This window comes from Papilio machaon, chromosome Z (genome assembly GCF_912999745.1).
Source record: "Papilio machaon chromosome Z, ilPapMach1.1, whole genome shotgun sequence".
NCBI lineage: Eukaryota > Metazoa > Arthropoda > Insecta > Lepidoptera > Papilionidae > Papilio > Papilio machaon.
The window spans coordinates 10,515,374-10,534,497 of NC_060016.1; the positions used below are offsets into that span (position 1 = coordinate 10,515,374).

The following is a 19,124-nucleotide window of genomic DNA, read 5'->3' on the forward strand; positions in this document are numbered from 1 at the left end:
GTAATGTATATATCCAACTTTGGTCTTCTCCGCCTCTATATCTTGTGATTTGTTATATATTTCAGATTATTTTTTATCTCCTACTTGTATAACAAGTTATTTGTACATAATATTCCTCTTTAAAACAAGAGTTCTGTAATTCCGACCATTTTTTAATCCTTATATTTATGTAAATAACTGATCATATAATATTTTTGTGAACCCCCCTGACTGAGTTTTTGTAATCGTAAATAAGATTCCGAACTGAAAGTTTTTTTAGACAATTTTACTGTGTCATATATTTTATTATTCAGGGTAATGTTTATCTATACATTTAGGCCTACATTATACGAAAAGGTGTTTTTCTTTTCATTTATATGCTTGACTAAGCGATACATTATAACGCTAATATATGGCAAATAACTGAAAAAATTATGTAGAACGAGTCAAATTAAGTTTAGTATTATTTTTAAAACAACATTAATTAAGTATGTATAAAATATGTATTATGTATGTGGAAATCGAATCACTTGTTCATCTTTTATTTCTACTTCATTTGATGTTGGTACAATTAGTTTGATTCTTCATCCAACCGTTATTTCAGGAATCCTTCTATATTTAAATCTATGTTGCATTTCAAATTTGTTGTGCTTAAATATTGTAATATAGTGCCACTAACTTAACTTTCCCGATACGTAAAATTGTAAAAGTGTAGCGTGACCAGTAAAATAGAACTCGCCATATTGCGGCATATGGCAACACTCTGTACTACACAACAACAATGTCAATGACATGGCATTGACATTGTTGTTAAAGTTGTTTATTGTAATCTCAGCGTAATTAATGATAATTGAATGTTTTATGTTAATGTATAAAAATGTTTGTAGCCGCAGAGATAAAACTATATATATCCATAGCTTTTACGAATAAGGGTCAATATGTAAATTGTCAACTTTACAAGAGTCTCTCAAAATTTCAACCATATAAGAAATAGTCCTTTTAATTCAGAAAAAAAACATTTACATGTGTAAATGTGTATTTTGTTTAGTCCATGTTGTTAACTAAGAGGTAGCTTTTAACACAAAAAAGTAAAAAGCATTAGTTCGTTGTTGAGAGTGGTCGAGAGATTTCAATGGTTATTGACGTCGATGTTGAGTGTTGCAATATGAAAATAATTGTAGCTCACACATGATAGGCATGCTATATTTTCGATTAGGCTATACAACAGTAGCGCCCCCATGGCAATGATAAATAAGACGGTCAGATAACTTTGTCGCAGAATAACTGTTTAGTAATACATGTCGTGTCAATGTCATGTTCGTAACGTGTAATAGTTTGCTTTTTAGGACATGAATATTATTAAGCTAATACATCAGTAAGTAAGTCACGCTAAAGGTTGAAGCGTCAATAGCTTAAGGGGTTTAAATCCCGTTTTATGTCTATTTCGTGAACCATATTCTAAAACTAGCCTACAGCTCAGTTGAAATGGTTGCAGGAAATATTAGTAAATTAAGAGAAACCAAAAAAAAATTAAAACTTAAAAATTAAAAAAAAAATTTAAAACAAAAATAAAAAAAAAGAATGTATTTGTCAGTGGAAAAGTGTGTAATTAGTTTTATTAGTACTAAGATTCAAACTTTACGGCGGCTCGTGTTTGGTTTAATGCGATTGAAAGAAACTCGTATAGGTGTGCCACGCCACCGCCTCACTTTAATTTCTGTTGATATCTAAAATTAGCTTCTGCACTGTCTCCAGCGAATTGCTAGCCGCCATAAAGTTTGGATGTCACTGTACCCCGTAGAGATCCAACAAACATGAACGCGTATATATGAATTGTAAAGAGAATTGTATGCCTTCGTGATACATTCCCAATCTGTAGCCTCTGCCCGTAACGCTGGGTTAAGGATTTTTGTGCTTATTTATGAGTGTCATCTATATGTTAAATTAATAAAGTTTATTTAAATACTCGAAATGCCTATTTTTTCCAATTAATATTATTTTTAAAACCTATTGTCCAAAATTTAAATTCCCGAGTGTGGTAACATTGTACTACATTGCAAGTATGTGTGCGTAGCAAAGAAACAAAAGCTTTTGAGATACATGTTACCTAAAGTAGTCCATATGGATGCCGTGTGGTCCACGGACGATCCGGCGGGAAATAGTGAGTTCATAAGTTGGAAGAGAAGTATAGGTGGGGTTCATCAAAACCCATACAACTAAGAGAAAATACATCGTGAAAATACATGAATTATGTATATTGTAAAAACTTGCTGAAACAAATTGTTTATATTTTAATTTTATAGAAAAAGTTACTAAATTAAGTAAGTTTGAATATTTTGAACCAACGGTTTCGATAGAGTAGGTTTTTGAATGAAAATCTTTTTTTTTTTACAAAAATACAATTTTAATTAAGGTAAAGGCGATTCTAAAAATATTTTTAAGATTTAAAAAACAATAAACTTAAAATCTACGTTCAATTCAATTCAATTTCCAAGCAGTGAAAATCTTCGTTCACTTGAAGCCCTTGTTTTTCTTCTTGTCACCCTTGTTGTCATCCCCACCACGACTCGATTTTGAAGGTATATGATTATTGTTTCTGTCATTTTTCGTAGTATAAATGCGATACTTCAAATTCTCGTTTTTCTGGAAATATCAATACAATAATAGAGTTTCTTAATTAAGACATCGTCCACAATTTTTTACTGTTCTATGGGAAATTCACCGAATAACACATCGCTTTTAAAATCGGTACTAGATTTTTTTTAATCCACGCAGACGTAGTCTCGGGCAACTGCTAGTCTTTAACAATCATGGATGGGAAGCGAAAGTGGATCTGACGAAGAAAGGTATAGAGAACAACCATATTTCTCTAAATCACATGTTCTCTTTATTTAATTATACAATAATTCAGTTATTATTTTTATAAATTCTGTCTCCGCCTGGCTGGTTTTATATGATAGATAAAGTAAATAAATAATAGTAAAATATATACTTGTTAATATACTACTTAATTAAAATATATTCATAAATATATAAAACCTAAATTACATACTATATTTAGCCCAGCCAGACGGGATTCCCTCGACAGGGTAGAACAGACGGCCAAGGGTCAGGGAGAAAGGGAGAGAAGTCGGCGGACAATTCGGGCGGTATCGATAAGCATCGCTTTCTGCATTTGATCTCGGAGCACACCGTCCCGAAGCCCCAGCCTCCTCAAATATCCAGAGAGGCTGACTAGAATTAAACCGTTTGCAGAAACCACTATCGGTATAATTTCAATCGACAAGCCACCCCACATGTCTGAAACCTCGTGTGCCAAGGCCAAATGTTTTCTTTTCTTCACTGTTTCGGCAATCTCGAGGTTCTCGTCATGGGGGATCGCTGTGTCAACCAAAAATATCCCAGACTGTGCCCGGTCCATCAGCACAATGTCAGGCTGGAATAGTCCTGACTGTGATGATGGCCCGGTCATAGTAGAGCCTGGTGTGGATATTTTCGAGCACGGCTTCCGGGACGTAATTATAATAAGGCAGTCTAACATCCAGAAGACCATACTTCAGAGCGAGCTCCTCATGGACAATCCGGGCTACTAAGTTGTGTCTGTGCAGATACTCAGTGTTAGAAACCGCCGTACAACCGGAGATAACATGCCTAAGTGACTCACCGGGAGGGCGACATGCTCGACAAATGTCATTATTATTAATACATCTGGCTTTTAACTTTTTATAGGTGTTTGCGTGCTCGTTTGTTTTGTAAAAAAATATATATTACCTCTTGAAGTTTTTTTGCTACCTCCTTGTAATCCATAATAGCGATCAAGTCCAATCAAATCAACAAAAATATTAACTGTAACAAAAGAAAATAAACAAAAGACATACAAGAAAGAAAAGAAAAAGAAAGAAAGAAAACCGATAAATTATTGTAGTTCTTTATTATTATCTAAACTAGTATATTTCAATAAACATATGCTAAGATTTTCAAAAGATACATTTTAAAAAACTATGGAAAGATATCTTAAATAAAAAATCGATTTTTTTTATTGCTTCGGATTAGTATTACCTAATCTTGAAGTGGCAATATTCGTGACATCATAAAATTTTGCAATCGAAATTATTAGAACACTAACTATCATTAGAACGACTCCGTCCACGCGTAAAAATATATAAGTAGCCTATGTGTTCTCCAGACTATGTTCTGCATATGTTAAATTTCATCAAGATCCGTTGTGCCGTTCCGGAAATACTTTCAAATAAACATCCATCCATCCATCTAAACTTTCGCATTTATAATATTAGTAAGATATAAATTATCAATAAAAATATATGGTAATTGATTATCTTGTACGTAGTGTTTGGGTACTTGCAATTAACTCAAAGTAAAATCAGCAGAAGCTTTTGTCTTAGGACGATGTTAGTAATTAAATTCTTTTTGTTTTAGCGCAATTAGCGTTCTTAGAAATTTATACTGAGACATTTTATAAAAGCGACCTTATACAAAACTATTTTAGGTTGAATATCGAATGTGGAATTGATCTATGAATGTTGTATAAGCAACTAGGCTGACAGTAAGTCTGCACAGAATAGGGCTATCTCCATTTACACTTTAAGAATCTTGCAAATAAACTCTCAACCCTCAATTCATCGTGACGGGAATTCGCCTGTATAAAATTTCAACCTCCTACCCTTTTCCCTACGGAACATCGACACAATTGTACTCTTCCATACAAAGCTTGATATATGTTTGGATATATTAATAAACACTGAAAATAAATAAGTCTTGAACGATTAATATGGACGTCCTCGACCTCTACAAGAGTAGTTAGGGCAAGAGCCCACCTCTGTTGTTACATCCTGTATAAAGCTAAAAATATGTACCTAGTTGTAACCAAAATTACACATTCAAATTTCATGCAGGTAGTTGTTTAGAAGATATTTAATCAATATTGAAAACAATGTTGGTATTGTAGTTTTCAGACATCTTGGTGGCTCTTAACATCGCGCGCGTCGCTACGCAGAACACAATTATAAGTGTAGCGGGGCGTATCGGGATGTGGGAGGGAGGGCACTGCGCAGCGCACCGATGACCTTAGGCCGTTAAGATACTTGTAACAGTAAAATGCATTATAATAACGTAAAAAAAAATAATAAAACTAACTATAAAAAACGTAATTGCACACCTTTTATATGGAGTATAGTTGATGACGTTCACACAGTAAACACTACGAAAGAGAAGTGATAGAGATGAGCTTTTGTTTTGCTGCAAAGTTCGATGTTTACAAAATTATAAACATACTAGCTGTGCCCGCGACTTCGTCCGCGTGAAATACTGTTTTCGTTAAGCATTTTTTTTAAGGATTATTATTTTACTTGACCGACGTGCTATGCGTTGATGTATGGATGTAGACATAGAGATAGGTGTGCCACGACCGCACCAAATGTAGGTGTTTGGTCTCTACCTATCCCTCTGGGTTACGGGCGTGAATTTAGTTGTTGTTGTTGAGGTATTTTATTTAAACTTATAAAAAATTACAACAAAACAAATGGAACTTACAAAATATTCATTTACTCTTATGCAAATTTTCATCCCCTATTCCCTTATCATATTGCAACATTAAGGGTAAAACTTTTACAAACTTTAAATGACCTATTTATTAATATAAAATTAGCAGCCTAAAAAAAAGTTATAAGCTTCTAACTGTAAAAATGACGATACGTCCATACAAATTTCCACCCCTACTTTTACCCCCTTACAAACCTTCTTTCACGATAAAAATTAATCTTCGTCTTTTCTCAGGCTCTAAGCTAAATATCAGTAAGTATAATAGTAAAACATATTAAACAAAACATTCATTAAAACCTCACATATTGCGAAACAAATTTTCATCCCCTATTGTTATTTAGCACCCTTACGGGTAAAATTTTTACAATAATCGAAATTCTTACTTATTTATATCAAATTTTAGCAGCATTAGAAAGAAGTTTCAAGCTTCTTACTGTAAAAATGACGATACTTCCATACAAATTACCACCCCCACATTAACCCCTTACAACCCTTTTTTCGCGTTAAAAAGTAGTCTTTGTTCTTTCTCGGGCTCTAGACTAAATATCAGGAAGGGTAACAGCAAAACATATTAAATAAAACATTCACCTAAACCTCACATATTCCCAAACAAATTTTCATCCCCTATTGTTATTTAGCACCCTTCAGGGTAAATTTTTTAACAGAAATTGAATTTCATATTTATTTATATCAAATTAGCAGCCTTAGACAGAAGTTTCATGCTTCTAACTGTAAAAATGACGATACTTCCATACAAATCACCACCCCTACTTTCAACCCCTTACAACCCTTTTTTCGCGTTTAAAAATAGACTATGTTCTTTCTGAGGCCCTAGACTAAATATTGGTAATGGTAACAGCAAAACATACTAAACAAAACATTCACCAAAGTCTAAAATATTCCCAAACAAAATTTCATCCCCTATAGTTATTTAGCACCCTTGAGGGTAACATTTTTACAAAAATTTAATTACATATTTATTTCTATCAAATTAGCAGCCTTAGAAAGAAATTTCAAGCTTCTAACTGTTAAAATGGCAATACTTCCATACAAATTACCACCCCCACTTTCAACCCCTTACAACCCTGTTTTCGCGTTAAAAAGTAGTCTTTGTTCTTTCTGAGGCTCTAGAATATCTGTGTACCAAATTTCATTTAAATCGGTTCAGTAAACAATAGTAGGCGACACTTCCATACAAACTTTCACCCCCACTTTCAACCCCTTACAACCCCTTCTTCGCGTTAAAATATAGCCTATGTCCATCCTCAGGCTCTAGACTATCTGTGTACCAAATTTCATTTAAATCGGTTCAGTAGTTTTGGCGTGAAAGCGAGACAGACAGACAGACAGACAGACAGACAGACAGACAGAGTTACTTTCGCATTTATAATATTAGTAAGGATTTGCGTTGTCCTTGCTTACGCCAGGTCCACACCTTCGGTTTTAAATGATCAGTCTGAACAGAACAGTCGGACTGTTCAGTTAAAACGTATAAACGTATTTAAGAAAAACTGAGACGTGTACAGTATCAAGTAAATCTTGCCTTCAATCATACATTTTAACAAAACAGTGCGACCGTTGAGTTAAAACTGATGGTGTGTAGCCGTCTTTAGGTCCATGATAAAGACTTATACAATACGCAGTTTGATATTGACATTAAAGTTAACACCCATCTAAAAGGTTATCGCGAACTTACAAATTTATTGTAGTATAAATTACAGGTTTTGTAGGCAAAATATTATAAATACGAATGTTTGGATGGATGGATGAATTGTTTAGAGGTATCTCAAGAGCGGCTGCATGAATCTCGCTGAAATTTGGCATAGATATAGAACACAGTCTAGAAGAACACATAGGCTACTAATTATTATTTTTTTCATTCCGCGCGGACGGAGTCGCCGTCGACAGCTAGTTATGTCATAAATATTTTGAAAAACTGTCTATTATGATGTTACAAAAAATAAAATTTTATATAGGTAATTACATTAATGAATTGAATCAAAAATCTTCCTACTTTAAAAATAAACATCACGACAAAAAATCAAAGTTATATAAAACTTTCTTAATAAACTACGGCTAATTTCTTTTTAGAACAATCGACATGTACATCCTAAATCAGCCCCGGCTGGGGAACTGACTGCGGACATACAGAACGACTCGCACGGGAGGTGCACCGGCAATGATCAACGGTGCACCCCCAATGCGGAGCACAGGAAAATAAAACCACCTAATGTTGGTTAACGAAAGAGATTTATTTGAAATGTATTTCGCCTTATATTTGTTCTTAGATGCCTGACCAAGCATGATCCTTTATACGATCTACAAATGTGTATAATTCTCATGTAAAAACAGCCACTCTGCAAATATTAGGTATCTAATATCTTTTACCTAAACCGTAGAAACATTTTTCTAGCTAATGGAATGCAAATCAGGTTGGAGTTTTCATACCTACAGTTGTCGCGTTCTTAAAAATTATTCAGGTCTCGTCCGAATACGGGTAGGTAGCGTTGCCAGGCGTCCGGATAAAGCCGGACATAGGTAGGCTTTTTGATTGCGTGTCCGGCCAAAATAATCGGTTTTCCAGCTTTTGTTAGGCTTTTTACATTTCTCAACGAGTGTACCTATTAATACTGAGACAAAATCCAAAATAATATAGGGTGTCCTTTCTACCCAAATGTCCGGCCAAACTGGCCGGTCTATCCGGCTAGTCGGTTTGGCGAACTTGCAACCGTACGGGTAGGCGAGGCTAGTGTGTTCAGTCAACCTACAAACCTGCTCTATTACAACATGGTGAATCTCCACCACACCATTATCCTTGTAATTATATACTTCATCCCAACAAATAAAATACAAATTAAAATAATTACTTTATTTAATTTAACCGTAATAGTACGCTAACAAATTATCAGCCATCATTACAATGAAAATATAAGAAATAATAAATTCAATTAATGGACGATAAATAAATCTGTTATAGACACATCGTAAATTTAAAAATGAATTAAAAACGGAATATAGTGCGACATACTTATCTGACCCGGTGAAAGGCGCTGTCATCGCGATTACTTTAAAAACACATAAAAAATACTTCGACATAGAAAATGACATATACGTCTTGTTATGTTTTGTCTTATAAGACAAAACAGATTACGGGATGGATCTTTTGACACTTTTTTGACATTGACAGGGTGGCGCTAATGAGTTTAGAGCGCGTATTTTAGTGTTACTCACCGGGTCAAATAAATTTATCTATCTTTAATTACAATAGTGAATCTATAAAATCATCACAAAAATAAAAATGTTTTTGTTTGTAATTTATACTTTCTCGAATAATCAAGTTGCGATGAAACTTTAGAACCAAACAAACTGTCTGTCTGACCAACAGTCATAACAATATTAAAAAATATTTTTCCAACAGATCTTTTTTCATTGAAGTCAATCCCTACATTTAGCTATTTATATTAAAATTTTAGCAACGCACATCCAATTTAATTCAAATTAATTCTACATAATTAAGTAGAAACAGTTTTGCCTCAAGCGACCTTAGATATATTACGTATATCCAAAATTATTTACTGACTAAAGCACAAAGTGATATATTAAAAATTAAAATAATAAAAAAAAACATATAAATGTTTAAATTAAACAAATAATAGCACATTCAGTAAAAAATAAACAATAATTTTTGTTACAACTGACTTATTAAAAATAAATGGCGTTCAAACGTAAATTAATAATATTTGTAACAGATTAAAAATTTGTGAAAATTCAGTATATTGACTAATACAGTCGAACCTGGATAAGCGAGAGTTCAAACCGCGATATTTTTCTAACCTGAATTAAAATGAAAGACATCTGTCTGTACTGGATAATGACTCTCACTTATCAAAGCACAGTATTAACTAAGTACACTATAATTTAATTTATAATTAATATATTTATCTAATTTATTCAGTGCTTAATTAAACTTTGTAGTGCAATGTGACCATATATGTATATTTAATATAAAAAAGTGATCTTTCTTAGTGTAAACTACACTGAGGGTCATCTTTAGCGACCAACTAACCATTCTGTAGCGACAATTAAGAAATATGTATTTTTTAAACATACAAAATATAATATAAAATCTGATTAGAAAGTTATTTTACTTTGTGACATGTCAGTTAATATATAATTAATATTATGATTATATAATAAGAGAAATTATTTTGAATAATCAATAAATAATTTGTATTTTTACAGCACAACAATCAATATATTTTTAGGCCACATTTAAGTTTTTTTTTTTTTTTTATAGATTAAATTATGAAACATTTCATATTCGATTTTATTTCACTGTCTTTTTTCATTGTTTTAAAAAAGGCATTTAAAAAAATTAGTACCGTTAAAGCACATTTAATTTAATTTAATTTTTTTGTTAAGTTTAAAATTTTAATTGTTATCTTAGTACATTTATTTTAATAAATATATCTAAATGACTTAGATTATGTTACAAAAAATAGCCCCTTTTTAAATTGGCATGCATTTTAATATTAAGTAAAAAAAATTATATAAAATTGTAACTAAAAAAAAATTAAGTAATCAACCAAATGTGATGCATTTTATTGTGTTTCATTTAATATTTTATATCATAAAGTCTAGAAAAAAAAAATTGCTCATTTTTGCAACAAACCGTAGATTTCTTTGACCGAATAATATATAGAGGTATAAAACACATCCGTCAGTTATAAAAAAAATTTTAAACGGAGATTTTGTTATCAGTAATTCACTATAAATCAATAATTGCAAATAAAGCCGTTTTTTTTTTTCGTTTGAATAATAAAAATTTGTAGCCGCCTTTCTATAAATTTGATAATCAACTTTAAGCACATTATTAACTATAATAGAAATTTTATATAAAAATAAAAAAAAACTACAATAAATTGTCAAGTTTTGATACCTATCGGTATAAATTTTTTTTTTAGCTTCCTTTTTATATGAGCTTAACAATTATATACGAGTAAGATTTGAGTAAGCACATTATATTTTTTGGCCGAATAGAAACATTTTTAATGAAAAACAAAAGCTTTGTTATGATGTTTGTAAACTAGCCAAAAGGTTTTGACAAAGAATTCTGACTGACGCAACAATATTCTTTTAAATCTTAAAATAAAAATTATAATTATAACATAATCAGTCTAAAATCATTTTGTAATAAAAAATTAAGCATCTAGAATTTTTATATTTGAACTTCAGTTATGTATTAATTTTTTTTAATTGGGGAGAAAAACCCCAATTCTTTAAGTAGGCCTAACTCTAGTCCTCTTTCCCTTCCCACCCTATTTCTTATAAGGAAAGGATGGGAAGGGAAGGTGGATTTGTTGGAGGAGGAGAGGCATAGGAAGGTTAAATATTCTCTTTTTGTGCGTCTCCTCCTTCGTCGATAGAGGGTAGGCAACGCATCTACAATTACGAATGTCTATGGGCAGCGGTCGCCAATTTCGGCGAATTTATGTGGCCGCTTGCTTGTTTGCCATCATGTAATATAATTAAAAACTGAAAACTAAAGCCTAGTGTCGCCGTCAAGATAGAGCTTATACATAATTCTAGCGATTTAAAAAAAAATGTATCCATTTTTTGTTACATATAATTTATAAACTATTTAAAAAAAATCCTTTTTTTTAAGTGATTATGACGGAATTCGTTACTATGACTACAATCCATAGAGTACTTTGAATATAAAATAATGTATTTTTTTGTATAATCTGTGGTATATTTAGTGCTGTCATTCTTGATCATACTGACATTTATAGTGTTTAAAAGGTAATTTTTCTCCCCATTAATATAAGTAAGTCTGAGGAAAAAAACTGTCTTAAATAATTGATGATATTTTATGCATAAATTTCATCTATATTAATATTATAAATATAGAAAGAAACCCAATTTAACAAGTGAATATATAAAACATTCATAGATTTCTAGTTATTTATATATTTATATATTTCTAGTTATGTATAAAGCTGGTGCGTATATACCTGCACATAGCAGGCATATTTATTAATAAGCTCAAATTTTCAAATTAACCTAACATTCAGAGCATAAAAAAACTTAATTATATTTTTAAAAAAAACTTAAGCAGGAAACATGAAAAAATATATAAAAAAATAATTAAATACTAAGAGATATATCTCTTATAAAGCCTTCAAACGCTATTTAACTGTGGATTTTCACTGAGGTTATTAACCAAAAAAAAATACAGTAGAATTGATAACCTCCTTTTTTTGAAGTCGGCAAAAAAATAGTTATTACTGTTTATCGTGAAATTCAATTTGTATTGAAAAATGTTGCCATCTCTTACTTTTTCGAAGTGAATTACAGATTATACAAGGATTACTAAATTGCATTCCGTCAGTGAAAATTCATAGTTGAATTAAGATTCGCGTCCTATTTTAAAGAATTAAAATGTTTACCCATACAGTTTGACTTCAGTGTCAACGCAGTCCTTCATTAAATTGTCTAATTCCTCTAACGAGGTATTCTCCGGGTCAAAATTACTTAAAAACTCTTCAATTTCCGACAAACAGCTGTCCTCCATTTCACGTAGTATCTTTGTTATCATCTCACTGTTTTCTTTGGCCTGATATTTAGCGTGCAACTTGTAAAGATGATGTTCCCTTCTAGGCTGAAACATTTGTATGAAAAAAATTATAAAAATAATGCGAATGTTTAGATGGATGGATGTTTGTTTGGAGATATCTCCAGAAAGGCTCTACGGATGTTGTTGAAATTTGGCACAGATGTAGAACATAGTCTGGAAGAACACATAGCCTACTTATGCGGACGGAGTCGCGGGCGACAGCTAATGAAACATATAGGCAATTTTTAATCGGATAAAAAATAATTAAAAATAAAACTACAAACTAAACCTCTAGCCACATATCTATTAAAGTAAAAAGAATTTTTGTTTTTTTAATTTCACTATCATAGATTATTGACAGATCCAACTACTTGACTTTACAAGACAGCCGTTGTAAAAGAAGTCTGTATAGAGGATATATTCTGTTATGTCTAATTTTGCTATTTTACAGCGACATTTGAATATCGGGTTATCAAACAGTTACTTTAGATATGTTACATTTTTTTTTTACATTTGCCGATCCAACTATTTGAATGTAAGTCAGTTGGCTCCGTTGATTGCTACTTTTTAATAAATCAAGCTACCTCATTAGGACTCTCAGTATAAGTTGAGACCTGGGCATTAGGTGTGAAGACGAACGGCTTGAAATAAGAGATGCTGGGGTCCGGTGTCGCCGTGAACCAATGAACGCTCAGCCCGTTGGCAGACAGTGCTGACACCTACAATGTATACATATTAATAAAATTGGAGTGTTTGTAGTCTGTCTTTCTGTATGTTTGTCCACCCGGCTGCATTTGTTCTAGGTAATCTCCGGAATAATTGGATCGAATTTGACAATATTTGACAGGAAGGTATTTGATGCACTCGGACATGTTAAGGGCTACATTTTAGGTTTTTTGATCCGGCGCTAACAAAGTCACGGACAATCGCTAGTCGGAATATAATTTTCTGTTAGAATTTCTTATTATTACGCCATTATTTCCGTTAGAATACATATAAAACCTATAAGGATCTTGTTCAACATATTTGATATTGATATATTTTTTTGTTATGGTCAGAAAAGTTTTTCAGGGTAATCATAATTAGGATGTTGGATTCTTACCTGACTGCCCTGTGTTGGGAATGTGTCTTCGCAGCCACGACAGATGCAGCTTTCCTTGTGCCGCAGCACATTGAACATGTCCTTGACGCCAAAGCAACTCGCTGCAGTCCCCTCCCGCAGTAGTCTCTCCCCCTCCTTCTGTCTCTTCTCATCCCCACCCGATGAGAAACACTTCATAAAGTCAAATTGTCCCTGTAATTGAGTAATAAATTATGAATAAATTTGTATTTTATCACTATTGTAGGTCATCTCAAGTGTGTGTTATAAAAAAATGCATTAAAAATTTAGAGAAAATTTAATAGAGCAATATTTTTACACAAATTAATACAAGGTAACAAATAAAGTTATTGTGTTTATTTCAGAAAGAAATCACAAACTTAAGAGACATTCATAAACACAACATCTACACTGATATAACAAAAAGGAGATATTTACATTTTTTATTTTTATATATACAAATAAATTCAAAAAATACTGAACAATTTCAATAACTCTTTTGCCAATATGAAGCTATATTATCACTGAGTAACATAGACTATATTTAATAATAGAAAAAAAATCCACGCAGAGGAAGTCGCGAACAAAAGCTATGAACCAAAAAAAAAGTTGAAGTACTTACTTGACCATTCCAAAAACCAGTTGCTTCGGCTTTAACAAACAATCCTCTTGAATGTTTATCAAATTTAGTCATAATTGTCAATCCATTAGATATATTTCTGTAGCCGGAAGTAATCTTTTCTGCCGCCCACAGTTTGCCGCTGGTTTCCAATACCCATGCCTCCTTGGCATCGGCAATAAGGAAGGAATTGTGATAGAAGTGACTGTCGTCGAACTCCGAACATGGCCCACCTTGGCCATGTTTCTCTAGAAGATTGGTAATTACGTTCAATGCACCCTCAGCGGAATTACCCCTTTCAAGACCCAACCTGGAAATAAACACAAATTATGTTTTCACTCAACATTCATTCATGTTTCAAACAAAACAATAATAATACATAAAAAAAAAACAATACTTTCTTATACTGTCTGTTTTGAACTGTCTTGTTTATTTGTGAAAATTTGTTAACAAAACTAAAAAATTCTGTATGCTTAAATGTAAACAGTAAAATATAACATACAATTTTGCGCGGACGGAGTCGCGGGCGAAGGCTAGTATTAATATAATAAAAAGGTAAACACACAGTTCTTTAGAAAGCAGGAACGTAGCAATTACGACATAATTTTGAATAAGTCTTGTAGTAAAAATCCTTATATTACAACACACTTTAGGCTATATATTTTCACACCACTAAACTAAGGGGGTGAATAAATTGAAAGAATTGTTATGCGAGAAAGGTAGGAAGATTGCAAGCCAATAGCAGCAAAGATAAAGGATGGTAACTGTAATAAGCTAATGGTGATGATGTCCATAATTTTTGCCATTTACAATTGAAAGTTTTTCGCAATAGCTCCACAGGAACAGATAGTTATTACAAATTAGTTTAAACTAGCACATGTTGCTTTGCAAAATTAAAAACAGTCATTATCGAACTGCAAGCAAAAAAATAAAATAATTAACCTAATAAAATAGGATTATTAATAATAATAACATTTTTAATGACACAGTAATCTATATATATAAAAATGAATCCCTATATCCCTTGGGCACGCCTTCACGCGTGAACGGCTGGACAGATTACACTTTTTTTTGTGTTTGTTATTGTCAGTTGAGAAGGTTCTTATGACAGAATAAATTTAAAAAATTTAGATGGATGGATGGATAATGATGTTTGTTTGAAGGTATCTCCAGAAAGGCTTAATGTATCTTATTTGATATAGATATAAAACATAGTCTGGAAGAACATATAGGCTGCATATTGTTTTTTTTTTTAATTCCGCGCAGACGCAGTCGCGGGCGACAGCTAGTGCAGTATGAAAACTCGCAAACATAGGTATTTTTGCCGTAAATATATTTATAACAAATATAACAAAAAATTTGGACGGATGTATGTATATCGTACAATTAAAGAATGTCTGAATAATTCAGATCGGAATGAAATGTAAAACAGAGATAGCAACCTATAATAGAGCATAATATTGTAATTAAGATTATTTTGAATTCGCACTGGAAGAATCACAGGCGGCACTAAATTTTAATTAAAAAAAAACAAAAATTTAAGTTTAAGTTCGCTTCAGGCTGTTTATTCTGCATACTTAAATCTAAACTTACTGATTAAGTAAAGTTATACAAGCTACACAACTATGTTAGTGACTTTAAGGTGTATAACTTAAGAATAATTCAGTGCCTAATTACAAAAAGTTAAACAACAAAATTATTATTTTAATTTTGATTCTTACCATTGATATCCGAGACGAAAATCTCTGTATAAAAAACAAAGTCATCCCTGTCATTATCTTTGACAAACCAGAGATAACAATATATTTTAAATAGGGATTTTTTTCTCAGAAACACACGGTTAATAGTTTCCTTAACCTCACTACTATGTTATGAATAACATATTTAATTTATCACAATTGCCATAGCCAATGTCAAAGAGATATATTTAAAAATATTTTCAATTGATAAGTCGCACAGCTTTATATTTATAAACAGCTTACAGTGAAATTATACTTGTACAAAACATGTCACTTGTTCTATAGAGATGGAAAAGGATGAAAATATGTTTACACTAGTGTTTTAACTATAGAATCTTACGTTTGGATAATACATGTAGCCACTGTGACTCAGCTTTTGAAAACAGTTACATCTCTTAAGAAAGGTCATAAGAGATGTAACTTTTTTCATCAGATGTATTGATTGGTGTATTTTGGAACATGGCAGGTATAATATTAGGTCCTTACATATGAAATTGGCGTTTTGTATGGGAGGAACAAAAAGTCGAATATTTTTTAATATAATATATTTAATTAATCAAAGTATGAACCATTATTTTCTATGCACTTTTGCCATCTCATAGGTAGTTCATTGATACCTTTACTAAAAAAACCAGTCGGACGGGAATCAATAAAATCTTTGAAGGCGATTTGGACTGCCCCATCGGAGTTGAATTTTTTCCCTTCCAAGAAGTTATCCAAATTTGGAAAAAAATGGTAATCTGTTGGAGCAAGGTCCGGGGAGTACGGAGGATGTCTTAGACTTTCCAATTGAAGCTCTTCTAATTTAGTAGCCGTCTGTTGCGCAGTGTGTGGTCTAGCGTTCTTGTGAAGCAGTGGCGTAGAGCGATTTACCATTGAGATTGAGAAATTCGTGATTAAAGTGGCCAGTACGAAAAACGCCAATTTCATATGTAAGGACCTAATATAATGTACTAATAAAACTAATATTCTCACCTTACTAAATCCATTCCTAACAATCTCTTCTGTCTGGCATCACCTTCACCTTCATTGTTGCTCGTCCAAACAGCCTCATTACCAATAACAACATTTTTATCATTTGCACCCATCTCAGCACCCCACATCCATGCAGGCTTACTTAGTATTACACTATTTAATGGCTCGGAACTTTCATCAATTGTAATGTAAGTACACTGAAATTATAAAAGTTATAATAATATTAACTTAACCATTATAACCCACATCTTATCCCACTCTAAATGAGGTTGATAACCCAGGATATAGTCTTCAAGATCTATCAATCATTTGTTTTTTCGGTTGCAACTTCCTACTCAATCCTATCACTTTTCACACAATCCATTCATCTTATCCTGACTTTAAATAACACAATTTCCTTACTTAACCTAGTATCAATAATTGATGACATTTAGATGAATAGGTAAAAAAGTTTCTATGAAACAATGTTACATTTGCAAGTTTAATTTTACTTTAGTAATTCTGAACTTGAAATCATTATGCAGATTGTGAACAAAATAAATTATAAATCTTCAGTAATTTAAAGTTTTTTTATTTTAGTCCTTTAATTGATTTTATTATAGGCACATAGCCTTAGTGCTCTTTTATCAACTCTTTACAGAAGATGTTTTTGAAGCTTACTTCTAAAAGACGTGAGCAGTGCGTGGGAACTGAAACACGTATAGCATATACTAATCAATAAAATTATACAATATGCTAATTATACACATGAAGAATAATCGTCTAATAATGTTTGTGTAGTTTTAAATTTGTTACATTTGTGAAATTAAGGCAATTTAAAGAGTATTATACCTTTAGTTTTGAATTGCGGATTCGGTCTTTAACATAAATGACTTCTTGGACTTCGTTCTGTGGACGGTCCGAATTTTTTCCAAAGATTACTTGATTGTCTTTCGTGAGCGGTGGTAGAACCACAAAAGTGTCACAGGACCTCGGTGAACCCATCATGGCACGAAATATTTATATTATTAAAGCTTTTGTCTTGAATCTCAACTTTGTTTATAATTGATTTTTCACAACGGCCCAACTATCTTTGTTATCTAAATGTCCAACTGAAAATGTCAATGTCAAGTGTCAATTTTGTTTTGCAGCCGTTGGCCGATGTCGTGTAATGCCTAAAACGTCATACGAGATTTGGTTCTTGTACAGGTTCTTTAATATGTACAATAATTTACAAAAGTATGTGTATTTTTTGTCCATGTACGATTTCTATTATGTATATGCTATTTTTTTTCTTTTTGTTCTTAGTTATAAATCATTAGTAAAATGTATATTTGTTTAAAATAAATTGCATGAATCATAGACACAGCATTCTGTTAGGTCATTTTAAATTAAAATCAAATTTGATCGAGACCCTGAGTATAATGCAATTTTATTTTATGTTTTTTTATTATTAGATAGATTATATAGATTGGGTTCGAGCCAGACTTTTGCATACGCCATCCTCCCCCCGCAGTGGACACTCCTTGCCTTGCACCAACCTCCGCCTACAAGAACTCACGAGGCGCCATAAAGTTTAAATCTTGTGCTAACATTACCTATATATTTTTGTCGCCTAACAGGTCACCACTCATTTCACTGACAATGCTAAATGGTTCAGTTCGTAATACCACGCCTCATAATATATATATAAATACATATACCACTGACCATTCGGTAAAGAACTCACTAAAATTTTCTTTTAAATCATGTAAACTGTAATAAAGGAGTAAGTTTAAAGATGAACGAAGTGACCACTCGTTACAAGACCAAGAAAAAGACTGCGTGTCCTGTGTATTAAAATAAACTCATTGTTAATCATTTTATCGCTCTGCAAGTTACCGGGAACAAGAATAAACGTCTCTTTGTTCATATAAATTATCACGCGTACAACAATGTCAGCAAAACAACTCGAAGGCAGGAAGAAGGTGAATAAAATAGTATATCACTTGGTATTGATTTATAAAGAATTTTTCATATAAAAGATAACAAGATAGTAAAAACTGTTTGTGCATACAAATATGCTAGTTTATATTGCACAACATTTTATTTATTGTGTTTATTTATGCGAAAAAATCGTAATTAATAGAAAATTTAATCGTGGCTCCAGAGCCCAGGAACGGTAAAATCTAAAGTGGGGAATAGGATTAACTATGCGTTTCCATTATCGTAATACTTGTTTTAAATATAATAAAGATAAAGAAAACGTATCAAATCATCTTTTTCACATTGAGTTCATGCGAAAGAAACATGTTGTTTAAGTTGAACATCTTATAAGTTTTTCTGCGATGTAAACTCATGTTTAGTATTAACTTAGCTTTTACCCACGACTCCGTCCGCGCGGAATAAAAAATAGAAAACGGGGTAAAAATTATCCTATGTCCGTTTCCTGGTTCTAAGCTACCTGCCCACCAATTTTCAGTCAAATCGATTCAGTCATTCTTGAGTTATAAATAGTGTAACTAACACAACTTTCTTTTATATATATAGATATAGATATGTTTCGACAGGACATCTAAG

At 32.1% G+C, this 19,124-nt stretch overlaps 1 protein-coding gene and 1 long non-coding RNA gene across 2 annotated transcripts; both read right to left on the reverse strand.

Moving 5' to 3' along the window:
* Positions 1-2,507: 2,507 nt before the first annotated feature.
* On the reverse strand, positions 2,508-5,228 carry LOC106717222. Its single transcript, XR_001357317.2, has 3 exons — positions 5,156-5,228; positions 3,751-3,825; positions 2,508-2,622 (listed from the first exon to the last, which is right to left on the reverse strand). It is a non-coding gene; the product is annotated as an uncharacterized LOC106717222 (long non-coding RNA).
* A 6,583-nt stretch (positions 5,229-11,811) lies between these two features.
* Positions 11,812-17,677, reverse strand: LOC106717168 (secernin-2). The gene is made up of 6 exons (XM_014510899.2): positions 17,418-17,677; positions 16,587-16,783; positions 13,876-14,182; positions 13,257-13,448; positions 12,739-12,873; positions 11,812-12,199 (listed from the first exon to the last, which is right to left on the reverse strand). Exons 1-6 carry the CDS (start codon positions 17,571-17,573, stop codon positions 11,984-11,986), a joined length of 1,203 nt encoding a protein of 400 aa, XP_014366385.2. The 5' UTR covers positions 17,574-17,677; the 3' UTR covers positions 11,812-11,983.
* Between the last annotated feature and the right edge of the window lie 1,447 nt (positions 17,678-19,124).